The 18716-nt window shown below is 41.5% G+C and overlaps 1 protein-coding gene across 11 annotated transcripts in view; it reads right to left on the bottom strand.

Annotated features, from left to right (window-relative positions):
* Positions 1 to 18716, bottom strand: part of CELF2 (CUGBP Elav-like family member 2) — a 548864-nt gene that overhangs the window by 10468 nt on the left and 519680 nt on the right. For 5 of the 11 annotated variants that reach the window (XM_054515016.1, XM_054515012.1, XM_054515011.1 and 2 more), the window contains 3 exons: positions 13450 to 13581; positions 6406 to 6603; positions 2874 to 3017 (listed from right to left, as the gene is read on the bottom strand). In XM_054515016.1, coding sequence (XP_054370991.1) covers positions 2874 to 3017; positions 6406 to 6603; positions 13450 to 13581 — 474 coding nt within the window. The remainder of the gene's footprint in view (positions 1 to 2873; positions 3018 to 6405; positions 6604 to 13449; positions 13582 to 18716) is intronic. The other 6 variants (XM_036401553.2, XM_054515014.1, XM_036401552.2 and 3 more) reach the window with 3 other exon arrangements.

Genomic DNA, 18716 nt, shown 5'->3' with positions numbered 1-18716 from the left:
AAGCTCACTGCTGGCCTCAGCCCTTATCATTCAGTTCTTATTTGGATTCACAATTTGTCTCTCTATACAGAATGCAATACCTGCATTCGCTTGTTACATTCTCATCTTCTTCCTTATTGAGAACCTTCATTTATAAATCTTACTGAGGAATCTAGAATTCCTTCCCTTTATTTGTATTTTTCTGATTGCACCCATTCATCATTTTTTGTCTGAATTTTAAACCACAGGTTACATGAAGCCAGAATGATGTTTCTTAATTCTCAAAGACCCTGTCATGACAATTTTGATTTTTGTTTTAGATCTTTGGGTAGCTCTATAATCAGCATAAATAATTTTCATCATTCAAGTAACAATTTTGCTATAAGGCTTGACTGCATTTCTGCATTGATGTAACTGAGTTCCCCCTCCTCTGCCTTACTTACATATCTCATTTTTCTTATTGTAAAGTTTATGAAAGGCAAGAGATAAGCTGGAATAGAGAAACCCTTTGTCTGCTGAATCAATTAAAGCCCGTGGAGCATGTGAGAACTCATGGGAGAGCACTTCCAGGTGTAAACACACTGTTCTGTCATTCTCATCACCATTTATTCCTTTGAGCATTCATTTTGGGTTGGACAAGAAAAGAAAATATGCCTACGTCCTTTTTCTGCACAGAAAAGAAAATTTTCATTTTGTGAAGCAGTTTTACATAAAGATTCATCACTGTCTATCACTCACTCAGAATAAACCTTCCCATTTCTGCCAGGCAGACTTAGACAATCTTTACACCTTTTGGATGTTTAACCTGTTCTCATCTGTAATTTGACTTCCTCCTCCTTTGGGCAGGAGACTGGAAACTCCAGAGCTTCCTACTCTGGAGTTTCCAGTCTCCTGCCTAAGCATGTGCAAATTATTACAATTACTATTACAAGGGGCAAAAAGACCAACCCAAACCAACAAATAAAAAACCCAAACCCAAACTGTACCAAGTGCAACGAGCATAAATGATTCAGCAGAGAAATGGGTTCTTCAGCAGCATTATTGTCATAGTTTTTGGATGGGAGGACAGAAAAAGAAAAAAAAAAAAGCTTTTTGAAACACAAATGTAGGACCAAAATATAAATTAGACCATTCTTGCTAATAAAGCTGAGGAGGTGCATGCAGACTATGCCAGTATATTAAGCTAGCAGGACTAATTCTGGCATTGCCTGTGATTTGCAGCATCACCACATGGTCACCCACTAATCAGAAAACTCAGCTTCATCTGCCACTTCTACTTTTTGTTTTTAAAGCAGAGCTCCCTCCCTGGTGGCAGAGTAGCTGGGAAGGAAGAATGAGAAATGGAAATATCAGTGAAAGCTGCCTAAAACCAAAAAGACAGAGGATTCCTCCATCCATTGGGGCTTGACATCTCCATTTTCCCTTAAAGCAGATAACTTTGGTGCATCACTAAGTTAGGCAATTGTGTCGCACCAACCCAGACAAATGTGTAAGAAGGTAATCAAAGAGTAAAAGAAAATGCACAAAAAGCAAGTGGGGGAAACGATCTGATCAATTGAGCCACCTGCCCAAACTGATTTACATTCTTTCAGCAGTCACCACAATTGCTGCATTTTGATTAACATAGCTTGATTTGTCTTTTCATCAAGATTCCTGGAGATCTCAACAACAATTTTGTAACCCCCAACATGCTAACAGAACTGGCTCCAGATCAATGGGGAGTCCATTTCAATTCCACTTTTCTAATTTGCAAGAGCCTCAGGGACTGCTTTAACCCATTGCAGACACAGGCTGGACTATACTGGTGTAGATATGAATAATTTTTTGTAAAGCCTAAACAGGTGAATGCTTCAAAAATGAACTGAATGACTGTGGGAAAATGCAGAAAGAATGTCACACTCTTTCTGTGAACTGAATCAACTTTCCAAGTGTACTGTCCATCCCTCTTTTGTCATATATACAGGTGCATTCCTTTACTCTGGGAAAGAATTGCCACTTTAAAGAAAATTCCAGTATTTTATATCAACCCCTACAAAACTCATGTTTTGAGAGATTCCTTCCACCTCCTAAATCCTCGCTGTGTCTTGTATAAGACCATAATTATTAGACCAATGCTCCAGAAGTTTACCACACACTGACATTCTCTGCTCCATTCCATCAAAGCACTGAACTGGTGCATCTCTGCTATTCCAAAGAGATCAGCCCTCCTAATCAACCCTAAAACTATTTTTATACCAACATATCATCTCCTTCTCTGCTGTGATCTAATTTTCTGACAGCTCAAAGTATTCTCTGGGAAACTTGACACTGATCTTGTGAGGCTCTCTTCATCCCTGCCCTAAGGTGAGGGAGATGCCACCTTCCATAACACACTGGAACCCACCCACAACAGCTAGAGCTGCACAGCTAAACATCAACTGTCTGCAGCATATTCTGAACTAAATGTACACACCATTCAGTCACTAATTGCAAAATCTTGCACTTAATTCAGAAGAAAGAAATTCCTGTAATGTAGAAGCAATGGGTTAAACATAGAGCTTTTTTAAGTGGCTCAGCTATACAATAGAGAATAATTAGGTATCCATAATAAGGCAATTTAATAGTATACTAAATGACATTCCCCAACATAGGGTGTAATTAGTTTCATGTACTTGACACATTCATGCGAGATGTCAGACTGGAAGATTATTATTGGTTTTTTTTTCCATATCCAATTTTTACTTAGAAATAGTTTGTCTTTGCATCTTCCTGCTCATTTGAGGATTAACAGTCTATTATTTTTGGAATGATTTTCCAGTATGACATTTCTCACACTGCTGTTAATTTGCTTTCCTGGCCCCTTTTCAGGATCGTGCATGCGGCTTTTACTGTTCGATTTATTAAATTTGACATACCAAAGCACTTGCTCAAATTGGTCTGTTTGTCAATGAAGACTTTAGCAGAGATAACATTTCCAAAAGGCATGAACATCTGCAGAATGTCCTGGTCTCCAAACTCCTGGGGGAGGTGGTAAATAAAGAGGTTTGCCCCTTCTGGACCTTTAGGAAAATAAAATAGATTAAAAAAAAAGAAGTATGAAAGCAGCTATTACAAGTGCTACATTTAATCTGTTTTTCCATAATACTTACTGAAGCTGGTGGTCAGAAAGCATTTCACTTTCCAACTCTGAAGGAACAAAAGCAAGTGGATCATCAAAAGAGCAGAGCTGAAATGCAGCTCTTGAGAGCATCCCATCTTGAAAAGTGTTTACTTTGAAAAGTGTTTATTTCATAACTCTACTACAGAAGTAGTTAAATTCATCCTCTTTCTTCAATTTACATGAATGTCTTTCAGTGTAATTAAGGTTAGGAAAACAGGTACAGAATGTATTGGCTCTCAAAATGCCCCGAGAACTGCACAAGGATTCTTCTGCTGCTTCCAACACCTGCATGGGTTTGTCAGTTTAATTCCAGTTGCAGGAACTTAAGGAAACGGAAGCAGGTGAGCTCAGATTTGAGTACCACAGATTTAAACTCAAAGGGCAAGAAAATGCTGCAGATAGGAATAAAAATAGTAAGAAGAAGCACACCTTGTGACTTAAAAGTCAGTGAAGTCAGTGACAAAAAGACATTCAGAATTAAATTTGCACTGACTCATTTCAAAATGAGCTTTTTTTTAAATATAAATCCCCCATACAAAGATCTGTCTCCTGGAAGAAGCCTTGTAAAACAAGTATTTTAAAGAAGTTCAAAATTAAGTAGTTGGGTTGCAAATAAGTGGCTTTAGACTTAGTTCAGTTTGCAAACAAAGGTGTAAACTCAAAAGTGCTTTGAATATTTTCCTTACAGACAAGATTTGAGATATGTATTATTTAAGGTGTAGGTTAAAACACCCATCTTAGTGCTGATAGGTTATTTTTTTCCCCCTAGCTCAATGGCAGCACACTGGAAATGAGCAATGGATGCCAGGAAGAGTGTGATACATGATGGAGCCAGATGTGGCCTCCATGCAGGCACCAGCAGTGTAGGTGGTACACAAAGGGAACAAACATTTATGCTAAAACCATACCTAGAATAGCCTGATTACATATTCCCTTGCTTAATGGAACCTAAATGTGCCTCAGATGTGATGTCCTTGTTTTTCTGGAGAGGAAGAGGAAAAGGCTCATGAGATTTACAGAGTTCCTTCTGCAACAGAGCCACGGAGCCTCACTCCTCCCACACAGAATCAGGCTGGCTGCTCTCTCTCAGCCTGAAGGAAAAGGTAGCAAAGTTTGCCCAAAAGGAGGAGATAAATGAATTAGATTAAAAAAAAAAATCTGGGGAGGCAGGGAAAAAAAAAATGAAATAAACTTGTCACTTGGAACTTTTTTCTTCTTGTCATAAGTAAACCATCATTCCTAGCAAATAATGTTCTTTAAAATAGTAGGGAAAAAAATTTGCTAAATAATATTTAGGAGCATATGCACAAGGCAGTTCACTGTGCTTCAGCATTTCATATCTATATAGCATTTTTCTCTGGTACTTGTTTATCCTCAACCACTCCAGACTCTTCCATCAGAAATCATGGTGAGAGACAAAACATTGTCAGTATTCAGTACTGGAATTCACTCACTTGAACTTAACCACCTACTAACAGATACAAGATATATAACAAAAACATTGTGTTTTAAAAAGGATGCTGGCAATTCATAAAAATAAAAAATAAACCTAAGTTGATTTGAATGTTTCTAAACGGAGAAAAATTAAAATAGCTAGAAAAAAATCAAGATGTCCTTCACTATGTATCTTGCAATGACACCAAATAAACAATTTTTTTTCTGGTGTCAAATAGTCTATTGTCACTGACCAAAGTGCCTGAGGTGAAAGATAAATGCAGAAAACAAAAAATGTGGAAAAAAATATTTGAAAAAAAATCCCCTTTCATTTTAAATAATTCAAGCTTTTAGCAGCAAATGAGAGAAAAGACTTGAGAGAAAATATACATTTGAACTCCAGTGTCCCTATACAATAACCAGCTGGGGGAATGCCAAATTTGTCTTCCTAGGAAACACATCCCATAACAGTACAAAATACTATTTCAAAAGAGGATAAAAAAGATTTCTCTTGAGGATATTATACTAGGTTTCTTTCCAAAGCTTATTCTTGGCAAGAGCAGTAGTGACAACATAGATACAGTCTTAGAAAGCATGCAGTATTTTCCTGTCTTTGTAGAATTAGCTGGAAATTAGGACAGGAGAAAGCAATGAAAACAGAAACAACCCCCCTGAAAATGCCTGGGAAGCATGAAGGGGAACGGAAGAGGGGAAAAGGGTAGCCTCATTTTCCTAAACACCTTTTAATTAGTATTCATTTATTCTTAGCAATAACTTCCTGAGGTTTATTTGCTGTTGGTGTGGGGAGAGGGGCGCAATCATTCACTTAGCTGCTTCCTCATAAGACCCACAATTAAGCAAAGAACCACTCAAAGTGAAAACGGATCTTGTCATTAGCTCAAAACCTCAATCAGATTAACTCCACTATGACAGAAAATGGAAACCAGAAGACAAAATTGCATCCACAGAGGGAAGATTTTTGTTAGTGGTTTTTATATGGTAGGTGGTAAATGCTTTTATATAAGGAAGGGATGGGTGGCAAAGCATAACTTGACGACTGAAAAGTGAAACACATTAGACATCAAAGAAGGTGACAGTGGCAAGCAGAAAGAAACTGGAGGAAGAAGAAATCACAGATTAGATGGCCTGAGGCCTTCCACAAAGCCTCCAGGAGGAAACAGCTGCGTAGCACAGCTTGGGCTGGGTCTGCTGGCGCGGACACTTACTGTCGGAACTCAGTGCATCCCTCTGGGTGTCCAGAGTTGCCAGGACCCCTGCCAGAGGGCTCAGAGACCCTGGCACGCAGCCCAGAACACCTGTGGGTTTGATTATGACCCGTGGAGCAAGGTACCAGCTTTGTATGGAGACCTGAAAGCCACAGCAGTTTAAGTAGTGTAATAATAAAATTATCACAGGGTGAAAATGTAGATTTTGGGGTTTTTAGAATAGGGGTTTTGGGGACAAGATGGAGGGACTTGGGCGTGTCCAGCCTTTCTTCTTCTCCTTCTCTACCTCCATCTTCTGCTGTGATGTTGGCACTTTGGGATTGGTTTAGAGTAGAAACTCAATGTCTAATATAGGTGATAGGTATTGGAAAATAATTGTAAACATGTTATATGTAGTTCGTAGTATAAAGAGAAAACACCGCCCCGGGGGCAGTCAGAGTGCCTCTGTCTGTCCTGCTGGACGGACCTCGGCTGGACAGGAGAAAAATTTTTATAGATAAGATACAATAAACAACCCTGAGACCGAGAGCTGAAGAACTCCGACTCATTCTTCAGACGCGCGGGCCGAAACAGAGACTTTTCATGTGTCTCGGGGCTGCAACAAACTGCAAACTCCCGAGGACTTACCTTCCTTCTGGCTGCCCGCGGCGCTCTGCTGCTGCAGCAGGCTCTGGCTGTAGAGGGTGGGCAGCGCGGCGGCCGCGTACTGCTGGATTCCTGAGTAGGCCTGGGTGAGCGCGTCCATGGTGCCGGCCGTGCCGTTCGTCAGGCCTGTGGCGCCGAGTCCTCCGTTCAGGGCCGCCATACCTGAGAGCATTTGAGCAACTTTACAAAAAACCCAACAATAGAGAAAAGAAATTGCACTTGTTCATTAGTGCTTTCCGAAAGTCGTTGGTATTATACGACACTGAGGACGACAGCAGTGCATGCAGCTCGGCACGTCACCAAAAATGGGACTGAGGACAAAGAAACACGACTTTGGCATCAGGGTCACTTCAGCACAAGGGTTGCACAGTCAAATGGACTCGCATGCAGCCTGCTACTGGCAAGTACTACAGCTCTGTGCTCCTGAGAGCCTCTCTGCTCGTCCTCCTTGACACTCGTGCTTCTGCTGTGGGTGTCTGAGGCTGGCAGTGTGGGACCTGTTTGACCTGTGTCCTTGTCTCTGGAAAAAGCAGTCTGTGAGGAAACCCGCTCTCTCTGACCAGGGTCTTCAGCAACAGCCATGACAATATCAGATCAGAAGTGTTTTGCTTATACAGAGTAAGCAGAGTAAGTTAGGGTAACTGTCGCCCTGATTTTTTGAGATTTTCTAAGCCTTCTGATGTTTACATTCTTGTAATGAACTTTCTCACACACCTGTGAATAACTTTTTGTTTTGCATTCTTTTATGGAGAAGGAGAAATTTGATGGACTGTTGGTTTGTCCAGTGTCATTAGAGAGGTGGCACTTTCAACCCTCCAATCCACCATCACTTTTGGAAATCTATAAATGTTGGAGTCAGAAAATAAACTTCCCTTTTTTGCCTTGAGAAACAGCAGTGTGTGCGCGTCGTGTTATTTCGTGTCCCGTAGTGACACCTAATTAACTGCATTTAAAACAGGCCTTTTTCAACCTAAATGCTTCTATTATAACCCTCTACACAATTACAGACTTTGTCTCCTAGGCTTGTGGTAGAAAGATGTACTGTGATGCTCTTTGCTTCCACCTTCCTCCTCCAGTTACTCCAGCCATTCCACAAGAGATGAGTAACAGCACACCCAGAGTGACTAAAAATACTTCACCCAGACTAGGCATCTTTCATGAAGAAACAAAAGCATTTATTTCTAGCAATGTTTTTCTTCACAAGGGAAGCCGAGTCACTTTTTTTTTAACTTTCAGCAATTCTCCATCCTGATAAGTAACAGAGTAATTTAACTGGGATGGCTGCTAAAGAGGAAATTTCAGATGGGATTGCTAGCTGTGCAGAAAATGACATCCCTCATCCGTGCAAACAGTGTGGGCTGCATAAGGAGTTGTACTGCTCTGATTTGATGGTGGACAAACTCCTGAGCTACAGCTTCCCTCCTCTGCTTCTATCGCTCAGCATGACTCCAAAATGAGTTATGTTGGAGTTAACATTGCTAGCAGGTCTTTCAGAAATTCCAGAAAAAGTGAATTTGCTGTGGGAAGTTGAAAGCATGGCGGGGTTCAGTGCTCTGCTCAACTTCCACACACCCAGCCTATGTCAGCCTGAGAACTAAGACCCCACCAGGACTGAGAGGCAGAGCATGTTTTCTGCACAATTAGCCATCCCAGCTCCCCAGTTTCTAGGTGAACAGCTCACAAACAACCTAAAGGGCTTAACAGGCCTGTAGAGGTACAGAGGATCAGTCCCTAGAAAAATGGGGGGGGGGGGCACCTAAAATCATCAGCAATCATTTCTTAGACAATGTCTAATGTTTTGATTGGTAAAATGGTGGGTGAAGATGTGACTGGTGGTGTCATATTAAGATCCCAAAGAAAGGAACAGTAAAGAGAAGGAAATGGCTTAATTTCAGGGCAATAATAAGGGTTGGTATGTAAATTGGGCAAAAGTGCGGAAATTAAGCAGAGGACACTTTATAGTAAATTAATAATTAAATCTATTAGACTGGGAAACATTCTTCAAGGAAGATGGCAGAAATCTTATCACATGTGTAATTTAGATACAGGAAGAATACTGCAGGGAATTATCCACCATTGACAGAGGAGGATAAAGATGCTGACCCCAGTATCCTTCTGCCTCTTATGTAGATTTGAAAAGCATATTCCTTTGAGTCTCCAATAATCAGGACAATTGCTCAAGTGGCACCTTTTTGGCTCCACCAGACTCTGTGCCAATTAAGAGAATTGTACTGCATAAATTATACCTTTTGATCTTACTATAATTTGTGTGACTAAACACTTGACAGAGATGTGATATTCTTAGCCTTTCCTTAATAAAATGTCTCACTTTGAAGACTTCTCTTTCCCCTCCACCCCACTTCAGAGCATCACTGTACCCTGATGGGAGGTACTGGCTGCCACTGCTTCGAACAAAAACTCCTGTCAGAGCTCAACAGACCTGGGTATTTCTTGTATAATGGTTCCAGTTATAAAACTGTATTGAGTTTGGGTGGTGGTGGTGGGGATAAAGGGATGGTTTCTCTGAGAAGCTGCTGGAAGCCTCTCCTATGTCCTACAGAGCCAATTCCAGATGGCTCCAAGAAGGACCTGCTGCTGGCCAAGGCCCATCAGTGACACCTCTGAGGTAACTTGGTAAAAGGAGGAGAAAAAACCCTGAGCAATGGTAACTGCAGCTAGAGAAGAGAGGAGTGAGAGTGTGTGAAACAGCTCTTCAAGGTCGATGGAGAAGGAGGGGCAGGGGCTGAGATTCCCCTGCAGCCCCTGGTGCAGCCCAGGGTGAGGCAGCTCTGCCCTGCAGCACCTGGGGGTCCATGGGGGAGCAGGGATCCACCTGCAGCCCATGGAGGAGCCCACACCAGAGCAGGTGGATGCCCAAAGAAGGCTGTGACCCCACAGGAAGGCAGTGCTCCTGGCAGCACCTGTGGAGAGAGGATTGCACTGGAGTAGGTTTGCTGTGTGACCCCGTGGGGGACCCAGTCTGGAACAGCCTGTTCCTGAAGGGAAATGCCACGGAACACACCCACACTGGAGCAATTTGTGGAGTGCTTCTCTGGAAAGCGACCCACATTGAAGGAGCAGGTGAAGAACTCTCTCCTGTGGGAGGGACCCCATGCTGGAGCAGAGGAGCAATGTGAGGAGTCCAACCCTGAGGAGGAAGGAGCTGCAGGAACGATGTGTGATGAACTGACTGCAGCCCCCATTCCCTGTCCTCCTGCACCACTGGGGACAGTGGGTAGAGAATTCAGGAATAAAGTTAATCCTGGGAGGAATATAGGAGTGGGGAGAAGGTGTTTTTAAGATTTGGCTTCATTTCTCATTATTCTATTCTGAATTGATTGGTAATAAATTAAACTAATTTCTCTATGTCAGGAGTGTTCTGCCTGTGATGGTACCTGGTAAGTGATCTCTCCCTGCACTTATCTCAACTCACAAACCTTTTGTTACTTCTCTCCCCTATACAGTTCAGGAGTGGGAGTGATAGAGTGGCATTCAAAATATAATAATAAAAAATTAATAAAATAAAATAATAACTATATTATATATTAAATATTACTACTATTAATAATTTGATCCTGAGGCTGACTGCTGCCTGCTCTGCTGTTCTGTACTTAGGTTTGTGTCACTGCTTGCATGGACTGTTTAAACTAAAGGCTCCCGATAAAGCAGCTTGTGTCTCTCCTTTTATTCCAGTGTTGAAATAACTTGGTAACAGAGGTAGCATTAGGATACCATGTTATCTTTCGTGAGTCATTGGCCTATTAGATAAAGATGCTCTGTGTTGCAGTGGGCAGCATCCTCCCCCTCCTTTCCCCTGGAATCAATAGCACTTCCCACCCTGTGGCTCCAGATCAGCCATCAGCCAGACAACCCAGCCCACAGCTCCTGGGAAGGGCACAGCTCCTGTGCCACAGCCCCCGTGTGGCAAACACCTCCCTCCTGAGCAAAGCACAGCTGCAGAAAGCACCCAACGCTTTCTGTTCTTACATTTTTATGAAATCTGCGAGGCCCAGCTGCTGTTACGCATCTCTGCCATCTCTTTATTATCTCTACCAGAGCACCTCAGTCACACACTGAACTCTGGTCCCTTCCTCCCTTCTGTGAAATAACCTTTTGGAGCCTCTCATCTACGGCCTTCTACTTTTCTGAGTTTCTCTACGTAGTACAAAAGCAACAAAGCTTGGCAAGTCCAAAGGTCTCTCAAAGTGCTTTTCAAGCACCTTCAAATCTGTCATGAATAGTTTTATCTCTGTTTTACAGATGTAAATAAGGGGGCAAAAAGGCTAAGTGACTGCCCTGGGGTCACACACAAATACTGTGCCATAGCTGTCCAGTATTCTGAAGGTATGGTCTTTTTTCTTAATTGCAAAGAATCACATCCTCCCTCTTTAGTAATTTTTCCTCATAATTCATAATTCTTTTTGGTACTTAGAATTCTTAAATTTACATGCTCAAAGCAGGCAGTCTAGTGTTTTGCCATTTAAGGCTTTAGGTGCTTCAAGAATAACTGAGGAAAGACTAAATCCCCACACTTAGGTAGAACTGCTGCCAAAACATTGGAGACACCTAAATTTACCATACTCCACTTTATTTAAGGCCTCCAGTCATCTTTTTAAAATGCTTCTCTCTACAATGACAGCACTATCAACTTCCATAGCACAGCTTCTTTTCACAGACCCAGACAGGACCAAGAAAACAGACAAAAGTCTTCTGGTGAGCTCAGTGTGGAAGACATTCTCCATGTGATTCTCATGTGCAGGACTTAGTTTAGGCAGAAGAACATCTCTTCAAATCTCTCTATAAATCAATGCCCAAGCCCAGTGCCACCTTCTGATAAATTTTTGGGTTAAGCTCTGCTTGATTGTGTTTTGGATTTTCTAATTCCCCGGCTAGAAGCACGTCACTCAATTCCCAGTTTGCTGCACAGTTACTTCAGGAATGTCCATGGCCAGTGAATATTTCTTATGGGCTTGCTTGTGACCATGGTATAAGCCATGTCAGTGTGGAGTACCAGACTTACTGAATATGAGCTTTCCCAAAGGCAATCTCCCAAGTTTTGAGTGTGCATGACTGAGCCAGACATGGTGATCAGGAAAAGCCCCAAATTGTCATTAAAATAGACAGGGGAGGTTATTATAATTTGAGCAATGCTTCACTATCATCATGAGTACCAGATGTGATAATCAAGTTCCCTTTTGAAGGAAACAGTGCCCTAATGCTGGGCTGTGTCATGGGGAAGCAGTTTCCCCTCTTTAACTCTCTCTCTCAAGTATGTATATACATAGACAGACATACCCACATACATTTGGTAAGCACCATACACATATCCATAAAAACATCCATGAAGAGGATTTGGGACTGCAGTCACTGTCAGTACAAGTCCATGGAAGCAATGGTGACTTGAAACAAACTGAAATTTGGTACCAGGTTGTGAATACATCATTAATACTTCAAATGACACATGCAGGTAAGTTTGCACACACATCACCTCAAAATAGTTGCTGAGAAAATGTAAACTCTTTGCTTGCAGCCTAGCAAGGAGTGCTAAAAGGAGTGCAACAGAAGGGTTCCCACACAATGAGCTCACAGGATTCACTCCTGCTTGGTTTTTATGAAGGGGTACATTATGTTGGAGTGCTCCAGTACTTCCTTGTACTTGCTGAGGGAAAGGAGTGGGATGGCATATTTTGCTCTTGATATTGTGATTTGTTTTTATACACCAAGTGAAGCACAATGGCTGGTAATCAGAAAGGACATTTAATGGTGTCTTGCTAATGACAGGGTAGCTCTCTCACTACAAGAGCTGACAAGAGGAGAGGAGGTAAGTTAGCCTTCTGTGCATGCCATTTCCAGTGGCCTGCTTTGACACTAATGGAATAAGAAGAAAGGAAACTAACATCTGCCATTTTGGGACCTAATACCAATTTTTTTGAAGTTGTCCTTGAGTTGCATTTACAAAGAGGTTGTTTTGTGTGAAATGCACATGTCCTTGCCAGAAGCAAGTCCTGTTTTACACGAGACCCCATGCAACCATTCAACATTGCTACATGGACATCCATCAGCCCCCTTCCTTCCCAGCTCCCAACAATGCCAACCAGAGATCACAGAACAAAAAGATTGGGTGAGCAGCCAAGTAACAGTGACAGAAAGGACATCATGCAGAGCATCAGAGTGAGCAAGAGATACTGAGGAGGACATCCATTCCTGAGGGGACATTATGATGGGTCATGGACTGGCAATGACCAAATAGATTCCTTGCATTGCAAAAGGAAATGCAAGGAGCAACAGCAGCTAAAGAAAAAAAAGAGGGAGGGGAGAAAAATGCAGCTGGGCAAATCTCTTCTGTTACAGGCAAAGGTGAAATCATCATAGCAGAAACAATAATAAAAAAAAAAATCCTCCTTCTTCAAGAAAATCTTGACCAGGGCTAAGAACAAAGAATGTTCTAACAACTACTGGCATCTTCTTAGCTGGAGATGCCAGGGTTTCTTAAGATGTCATAGGATAGGTGTGTGTGCTCTGGCATTTCAGGTGACTGACTGCATGTTCTCCCATACTTGCCAATTAAAAGCCAAAGACTTGCCCTCATTTTTAAAGCATGTTGCTCTCAATTAGATAATTCTTACAGATGTTTTAAAGGACTGCCTCTGTGGCACTACATTTCTCAGTGAGGTTTTGTACATTGGGGTGACACACCTGTTGTCAGACTCCCCCAGTGAAAAAGGAGCCTCTTGTATAACCCTGACAACCCAAATCCCCAGTGACAATTCTTTTACCTTCCACATTTACTGCAAGAAGAGGAGTCTTTCTGCATGCACACAAGGAAATTCACTTTGCAGAACAAACTGTGTGAAACTAAAAGACTCCAGAGAACTATATATGCAGTACTAGTAGTAGTATGGAACTGAATCAACTTGACCGCCTTATTTGGTGTAGAGATTAAAAATCATATTATCACTTTGCAATTGATAGTTTTTGTGGCATGATTATTGGGGAAGGCTGTCCACCACAGCAATAAATACTCACTGTTTACGGTACCTGCTAGTGCATTAATATTATTCAGTCCAACAGTGGCTCCAGCCAGTCCTTGGAGAGTACCCAGAGAAGTCAAAGAATTCATGGCCGCACCAGCTGTGGAATTAGCAGTTGATGCAGCCACTGAAAGGAGAAAAAAACAAAGCAAAATTAAGGCAATCAACTTTGTTTATTTTGTTTGATCACAGAGCAGCTTACAATCACACACAGGAGCACAACAGGGCTACTTGCAAGGAGAAGAAAAAAGAAAATGAGATCAACGAGACCAATCTTGTTCAAGACATTAACAGTGTGATTGTTCATGGGAAGTGTTGATGAGCCTAGAACTGCAAATACTAGATCGCAAAATTCAGTGCTATTATTTGCAAATATAATACCAAACCAGTATGTCTGGGATCAGACACTTTCTCAGAAATTTGTCAGTCAATCTAACAAACCAGGATGATCAGCTAACCAGGCTTTTGAGATTTTGCCACATGCCTCAGAGTCCATCATTACACAAACAAGAATTACTCAGTAATTTTGTCATGCAACAGATTACTATTCTGGGCCCCAAATGTTCTAAGGGTAAGTTAAATTATTCTAAGTCAAGACACCATGCTCTTGGACACTGTATAAACTTCATTTAAATACCTGAAGATTAGAACAAGAAGAATGACCAGGTAAATACAAAATGTATTTTATTGCAGGCATTTATCCAGGCCTTTGTATATAGATAGTCATGTATATGCACCCCTATGGTATTGTATGTATCCCCAAAACTCTGCCAGAGAAAAAGGTGCAAAAATGTCCTTGATGCTACAATGTCAAGGGAATGATGAAGGTAGTGAGATAAATCCATCTAAATTATGTGTTTAGGGAGAGAAAGAGACTCACTTGCCATAGAAAGTAGTAAAAAGTCATCACTTGGGATAGGTTGGGTGAACTACAAATACCTGTCTGTCTCACAGAAGTGACTTGAATAACCAGTGTAGATTAAACACTTAACTCACAGCTAGGTAAAGGTGCACCAGATGAATCACACTCATAAAAGCTGCAGAAGCAATTAAGTTTTTAGTGCATCTCCTGAGCCCTACTTTCATAAAGAATTCCTTTTTTTTTTTTTTTTCCTGTTATAACATTGCATTTTCTTAGGAAAAGCAAATGTTTAAAGTCAGAGTTTTGTTGATGATGTACTGGAGGCACATCATGTCTATAGCCAGGCTTTTTTTGCTCCTATTCATGACCTAGCTGTGAAATAGTTAAGACCACTTTTATGTGATGCTTTTTTGGGCTGTCAAACACATCAGATTACTCAGTGAACCCTCAAGAAAGTGAAGTCTCTAGAGCTGACAGGATCCAGTAAGGAAAGTAGGAAGTAACTTTTTTCACTCTGTGGGTAAACCTTGAAGCCCTAACCTACAAATAACCTGCCTTTGCAACATTAAGACCCACCAAAGACAAGTTTTCACACTCTTGGGGCCTCAAAGTACAAAGAACATTCTTGCTGTGGGGGAAGAGAGATTTCAAGACTCTGTTATGCAGTCCTTGTCTCTTAGCATCTGCAACATTAACTCAAATAATTTTGTATGTTGCAAACAGAAGCAGCTTTGATTATTCAATCTGTCCCCACAAAGCAATAAGAAACCAATAATGTCTTTGATTAAAAAAAGTAATAAAAAACAAGTTAAAAACCCCACTTTTTTCAGATAATGTGGGCACCAGCAGAGAAAAGAGGAAAAAACAAAGTGAATTCCCTGTGACCAACACTGGTCTGTGTTTCTGTCAATGCTCATTAGCAAAAGATTTAAATGAAGTATATAAAACTCAAATCTGAAGGATCTGATTAGTTTTGACTGGACTAAATTCCATCCATTTTCTGCTTTAGAGGATTATTACCATTTTCTCTTGAGTAAACACATATAGTTAAGAAATGAGAGAAATGGGGACTGGGAAACTGCCTGTAAATTACAATAAAGCTGGGGGCAAATAGCTCCTGTGAACAAGAGCCATATGCTTATGGATTGTCAACACATCTGTTGGAGAAGGCAAAAAAAATCCGCTTAAAACCTTCCCTCTTGTGCAGCCCACAGTGAAATATTGGGGTTTTATTCCTGGCTGCTCAAAGACGTGCTCCAGGGAGGGTCAGTTTTGGGGCCAACATCTCTTTTCTTTTTTTTTTTTTTTTGGTATCAAGTTTTTCTATTCCATCAGGCAAATAAAGAGCAGGTGCCTCAGTGCTTCTCCCACTTGAAGCTGCAATGCAGATTATCTAGTTTGCCCGAATAAAGACTTGGCACATACTCACTGTACAATACTGGGTGAAGCCCTAAAACTCCTCAGGAATGAGCCCCCAGTGCCTAAAGGGAGGCCATCCACTAGACAGAGCACCAGCACATGCAGGGAAGATGAGAAGTACATTGAAACAAGGGAGGTGCCGTTCAGATGTAATTAAAAACACACTCATTATGTTGTTGTGGTGTTTCTTCTGACTGCCTCACAGATGCAATGGGACAATGCATATTAACCCTCTTTGGCTTAATATTTCTTTGAGAAGAAAGAAACTGAACACATTGTGTGGTTTCCACCATCTTACTGAACAGGGGGTGAATAGAAATGAAGGGAACTCCTTTTTTTAGGGTGCTTGGAGAGATCAAGCAACCTCTGGATGAGGATTCCTGAGAGACCCCACACTAACTGAGACCTGTAACTAACTGATTGAGACCTACATGTACGAAATGAAGATGAAGACAGCGGTGAGCTAAAATATTACCATAAAGGGGCTATAAAAGGTACAAAATATTAACAGAGGTGAACATTTCTAACAAAATGCTGTATAAATCCAAAAGATGAAGCAATGGCATGTCTTGTATCTCAGAAATCTAAAGGAAGGTGAAACAAAAGTTAAAAGGGCCTACAAGACAAGTATGAAGGCTTATACCAGCTGAAAGTTTTTACTTTGTGTGCTCCCAGATAAAATCCATCTAGAGACAAGGACTATGCTTCTCCTGTCCTTTGCCATTTTCTAGTTTCTTTCAACTAAAAAATTGTAACATATATTAAACTGAAGGGAAAGAAGAAAAATCACATGCCTTGTGGTAACAGCAAATGACTGCACTACTTTGGGGGAACCTGTATAACTCTCTTGTGTCAGCAAAACTCTTGGGCTCCACAAATGCTCAGAGTAATGGCAAAGGAAGAATAATTCACTGTCAGAATACTTTCTATATTTATGTCTTTCAGTTGTCCAGAAGACAAAAATAGCTTGGCTACCTACATAATTTATAAATTGGGTTTTACCAGGCTCCTCTGAAATCAAATAAATGAAAAAAAAAAGAAAAATAAAAAAAAATATCACAACTCCCTTCAGCCTCCACACCAGAACATTCACAGAATCACAGAATATGCTGAGTTTGAAGGGACCCACGAGGATTATCAAGTCCAGCTCCTGGCCCTGCACAGGACACCCCAGGAGTCACACCCTGTGCCTGAGAGCATTGTCCAAACACTTCTTGAGCTCTGCCAGGCTCAGTGCTGTGCCCTGGGCAGCCTCTCTCAGTGCCAGCCACCCTCTGGGTGAAGAACCTTTTCCTGATATCCAACCTAAGCCTCCCCTGACTCAGCTTCAGGCCATTCCCTCAGGTCCTGCCCCTGGGCACCACAGAGAAGGGTTCAGTGCCTGCCCCTCCTCTTATTGTGCTTCCTCCATTTAACTGAGGACATTTTTGCTATCAGCTTCAAGCTTCAAGCCAAGAAACTTGGCCTTTGGTTAATATATTCATTGACATATTTCTCTTTGACACAGAGAACATGTTTTTACTTGGAGTGGTTGTTCTACACAATACAGATATTTGTGTTTAACTGGTAATGCTGCACTCATGGAGGTCTTTAAGGCTGGAAGGAGCTGGCATTTTCAAATGTTCTCAAAACATACTCTTCTGCCTATAAATGGTTATAACACCTTTTAGGTCAGTAATATATTTTTTTTTTAACTGCAATGAGCCATTTCTCTTTTAAATTCTAATTTAAATAACACTTCAACACAATTCTTAAAAACTATGCCAACCTAGAAAAACAACAGGAATTAGCCCAGAAACTTTTGGCCATTCTTTTGGCTAGCTTATGTCAATAGAGTCATAATGATTTACATCATCTGGATTTGCCTCAGCTGGAGAACTAGATTCAGGATAACAGCATCTAGGAAAGGCAATGATGTGTAAATATTTCTTTGGCTTTGCTACACACACTGTGGATGGAATTAATTTCCCCACCTTTGGCAGCTCGTTGTTAGTTTAAGCTAGTCTAGTCAAAACTAGACTGTTTCTGAGATTTAATGACCTTCAATTCAGACACCCTACCTTTAGATTTCTATTTCAGTTTGGGCTGAATTGCCCTAAAGACCATGTGGATGATCTCAACTACCAGATGCTACTGATGCCTTTCCCAGTTTTCCCTCAAACTTCTTGTGAAAGCAATTCCCATGATTTTTGTTGCAAGACCTTCTGCTCCTTCACAGTTTCTGCCTGTCTCTTAGAATGCTGTATCTTGGAGGCACAGGCACATTTTTTGTCATGCCTGTTTCCCTCCTGCACCTCAGACCAAGGAGTGCCCTCGGTAGAGCTTCTTGCTATACTGAAACCACAGACCTGTGCTTGTCTGTAGCACAGCCTTGGGCAAATCCCACCCCTCTCATGTGTCAGGCCAGTTTATAAAAGTGAATCAGAGAATGGTTTAAGTTGGAAGGCATTTTTAAAGATCAGCAATGATTGATCTCCAACTAGAACAGGTTGCTCAAAGCCCCATCCAACCTGACTGTGACTGTTTCCAGGGATGGGGCATCCACCACCTCCCTGGGCAACTTGTGCCAGTGTCTCACCACTCTCATAATAAAAAAATTTCTTGTATCTATTCTAAATGTACCCTCTTCTAGTTTAAAAGCATTGCTCCTTGCCCTATTTCTACAGACTCTGTTAAAAGGCTTGTCCTGATCTTTCTTGCAGGCTCACTTTAAGCACTGAAAGGCTGCAATGAGCTTTCTCCAGGCTGAACAACCCCAACTCCCTCGGCCTTTCCCCATAGGAGAGGTGCTCCATCTCTCTGAGCATCTTCAGGAATCCTTTTCCCACAGTGGAGGTCAGGGTGCAGGAAGGCTGCTGAAGACAAAGAACTAAATAACCCACCTCTGACTGTGGCACTGAAGGAAAGGGCCTATTCCAATCACACATGTGCCACCATGTTTTAGCAGAGAAATGGCTTGCAGTGTGTAGTCAGGCTCATTC

Source organism: Molothrus ater, chromosome 5 (genome assembly GCF_012460135.2).
Source record: "Molothrus ater isolate BHLD 08-10-18 breed brown headed cowbird chromosome 5, BPBGC_Mater_1.1, whole genome shotgun sequence".
Taxonomy (NCBI): Eukaryota; Metazoa; Chordata; class Aves; order Passeriformes; family Icteridae; genus Molothrus; species Molothrus ater.
Note: the sequence above shows the minus strand (reverse complement) of the source record. Positions and strands in the feature narration are given on the sequence as shown.